The 3,857-nt window shown below is 35.5% G+C and overlaps 1 protein-coding gene across 1 annotated transcript; it reads left to right on the plus strand.

Annotated features, from left to right (window-relative positions):
* Positions 1 to 2,437: 2,437 nt before the first annotated feature.
* Positions 2,438 to 3,163, plus strand: LOC142634785 (secreted RxLR effector protein 161-like). Its single transcript, XM_075809048.1, has one exon. It carries the CDS (start codon positions 2,438 to 2,440, stop codon positions 3,161 to 3,163), a length of 726 nt encoding a protein of 241 aa, XP_075665163.1.
* Positions 3,164 to 3,857: the final 694 nt, after the last annotated feature.

Raw genomic sequence — 3,857 nt, forward strand, 5'->3', positions numbered from 1 at the left:
GAAGAGAAACTGACACCATTATTTGGCTTCTCTGAAGAATGACAAACCTGCAGAAGGTATGCCTAACTTGCTCATTATTGAAACAAATTTAATGGATGGTCCATTTAATTCTTGGTGTGTAGATTCTGGTACAATCTCACACATTTGCAATATGTTGTAGGGTTTCAAGGAGACCCGAAGGCTAAATGAAGGGGAGGTGATCCTAAGGATGGGGACTGGTGCAACTATTGCAACCACAGCCATTGGAACTTTTTATTTAGAATTATCTTCTAGTAGAACTCTTGTCTTAGATGATTGCTTATATGTGCCAGAAGTGCGAAGAAATTTAGTTTCAGTTTCAAAACTTGGTTGTTCAGGATATTCATTTCTTTTTACTTCTATACTTGTTGTTAAGTTTAATAATAAATTTGTAACTTCTAGCATTTTACAAGATGGTCTTTATTTTTTGAGTTCTATTGATAATTCTTTCAATTGTGTTGAGAATGATATTGCTGCCAGTGTGTTATCTCTTAAAATAAAAAGAGATGTTAATCCAACCTATTTGTGGCACTTAAGGCTTGGTCATATCAATATTGACCGAATCAATAGATTGGTAAGGGATGGGCCATTGAATCTTTTGAAGGTAGAGCCTTGCTTACAAGGAAAAATAACCAAAAGTCCCTTTACAGGAAAGGGAGCTAGAGCCACTGATGTATTAGGATTAATACACACTGATGTTTGTGGTCCTATGAATCACATGGCAAGAGGTGGTTTCTATTACTTCATTACTTTTATTGACGATTATTCTAGGTATGGTTATTTGTACCTAATGAAACATAAATCTGAATCCTTTGAAAAGTTCAAAGAATTTCGTAATGAGGTTGAGAAACAAGCTGGAAAATGCATAAAAGTTCTTCGCTCTGATAGAGGAGGAGAATACCTCTTGGATCAATTTAAGGAATATCCAAAAGAAAATGGGATTATTTCCCAATTGACTCCCCCTGCCACACCTCAACATAATGGTGTAGCTGAAAGAAGAAATAGAACCTTATTAGATATGGTTTGTTCTATGATGAGCATGTCAGAGTTGCCAATTTCATTTTGGGGTTATGCTTTGGAGACTGCTATTTATTTATTAAATAGAGTTCCTACCAAATCAGTTCCTAATACCCCATATGAGTTATGGACTGGTAAGAAACCAAGTCTAAATCACTTAAAGATATGGGGTTGTCCAACACATGTTAGAAAGTCTAATATGGATAAGCTAGGACTAAGGAGTGATAGATGTTTATTTGTTGGCTATCCCAAGATGTCTACTAGTTTCTATTTTTACAATCCTAGTGAGCAAAAAGTTTTTGTGAGTAGGAATGCTATTTTTCTTGAGGAAGATTATAGCTTAAATGAAAGTAGAGCAAAAGTTTCTCTTGATGAACAAACTGATAACCCAATGGTTGAGTTGAATGAGAATAATGAAGAGCAAGTAATAGTGCCTACTGAACCAAGCAAAATACAAGAGACTCGACGTAGTAAAAGGACTATCAGGCCTCCAGTTAGACTCACTTTGTTAAATGAGATTTATCTAATGGAGTCAAAGGAGCATGATAATGATCCTTTTACTTATCAAGAAGCAGTGACTGATAAGGACGTTGAGAATTGGAAAAGGGCCATGGAATCAGAGATGAACTCAATGTATACCAACCAGGTCTGGACCTTAGTAGACAAACCAGAAGGTATTAAGCCTAATGGTTGTAAATGGGTCTACAAAAGGAAGATAGGACCTAATGGTAAGGTGGAGACCTATAAAGCTAGGCTAGTGGCAAAAGGGTATAATCAAAAGGCTGGAATTGATTATGAGGAAACCTTTTCGCCAGTAGCCATGCTAAAGTCCATAAGGATTCTATTGTCAATTGCTGCACATTATGATTACGAGATATGGCAAATGGATGTTAAAACAGCTTTCTTGAATGGACACATTCAAGAAGAAATTTTTATTGACCAACCAGAATGTTTCATATCTCATGGTCAAGAATCAAAAGTGTGCAAGTTGATGAGATCTATGTACAGCCTAAAGCAAGCATCACGCAGTTGGAACATCCATTTTGATGTGGCAATCAAATCATTTGGCTTCTCACAAAATATGGATGAACCTTGTGTTTACAAAATGGTTAGTGGGAGCACTGTTATATTTTTAGTTCTTTATGTAGATGACATACTACTCATTGGCAATGATGTAGGAGCAATGCCATCTATAAAAAATATGGTTATCTAGTTACTTTGCAATGAAAGATCTTGGTGAAGCATCCTATATACTCGGAATCAAATTGTTTAGAGGTTGAAAGAAAGAGTAATTGGGACTTTCACAGGTCAATTATATTACAAGATATTGGCTAGGTTTAGCATGCAAGATTCCAAGAAAGGTTTTTCACCTTTTAGACATGGAATTCATCTCTCTAATCAAATGTGTCCTAAAACACAAGAAGAGAGAGAGAAGATGAGAAATTGTCCTTATGCTTCGGCTGTAGGAAGTCTCATGTACGCAATGCTTTGCACTAGGCCAGACATTTGTTATGCAGTGAGCATTGTGAGTAGATATCAATCCAATCCAGGTTCTGACCATTGGACAGCAGTGAAGCATATCCTCAAATATTTAAATAGGACCAAACATTATTTCTTGGTGTTTGGTGGTGAGGATCTGACTGTCCAAGGGTATATAGATTCAGATTTTCAATTTGATATTGATGATAGAAAATCAATTTCTGGATTTGTGTTCACTCTTGGCAAGGGAGCAATAAGTTGGAGAAGTTGGAAGCAAGATACTACTACAGACTCTACTACAAAAGCAGAGTATATAGCTGCAAGTGAAGCTGCAAAGGAAGCTGTGTGGATTCGCAAGTTCATTCAAGAACTTGAAGTTGTTCCTTCTATTGAGTCACCCATTACTATCTATTGTGACAATAATGGGGCTATTGCAAATGTAGTAGAACCAAGGGTTCACCAAAGGACAAAACATATTGCACGTGAATATCACTTGATACGTGATATCATACGTAGAGGTGATGTAGCAATAACAAAGATTGCCTCCGCCAATAATGTTGCAGATCCACTCACAAAGGCATTGTCTCAAAAGGTGTTTGAGAAACATTTGGATGCAATGGGTATTAAATACATGTATGATTTGTTTTGAGTGCAAGTGGGAGATTGTTAGAATTATGTGACCTCAAAAACAATACTATGTATTTTTATTTGATAATAAAATTTTATTTTCACATTCATCATTTTTTATAGGTATATTTCATTGTTTAAATGTGGCATGTGATGTCACCTCTGTAGAAAAATCATGTTAATGGTTAAGGAACCAAAGACAGGGAGTAATGATTTTTCATAGATTATTAAATTGTTCTAGGCTATGGATATTAATTGAATATTACCACTTAAGCCTACACTTGTTGTGCAGCTATATGATAGGATGATTTACTCCATCATTGAGGTAGTGACTTTAAGCAAACAAGTGGGTGTAATGTAATAAGTACATGCACTGAATTGGATCTGATCAAGAACACCTTATGGAGTGATCACTGTTAATTAAAAGGTTGTTCTATCACAATTTTTCTATTGTCCTCAAACATGAGAGGTTTGTGTATATTTATTTACTATGCACATAACTTTGACAGTGTCAACTGGTGATGCTAATTTTTTAAAGGCTATATACAGACACGTTGGGTTATGTGTGTATTGAGTAAAATATGTAAATGCTCAACAATGAATCCACCAGCCTCTAAAGAAGATAGTATATTCAGTTGATTTTCATATTGAAGTTGGACTCAAAACAAAACCGGCCGGTGACATTTTTTTTTCAAAAATGTTTTTTCACATATATA

Source organism: Castanea sativa, chromosome 5 (genome assembly GCF_040712315.1).
Source record: "Castanea sativa cultivar Marrone di Chiusa Pesio chromosome 5, ASM4071231v1".
NCBI classification, from domain to species: domain Eukaryota; kingdom Viridiplantae; phylum Streptophyta; class Magnoliopsida; order Fagales; family Fagaceae; genus Castanea; species Castanea sativa.

What these genes read in the sequence shown, in the direction of transcription:
- LOC142634785 (XM_075809048.1), top strand. Translation starts at nt 2,438, where the DNA reads ATGTGTCCTAAAACACAAGAAGAGAGAGAGAAGATGAGAAATTGTCCT.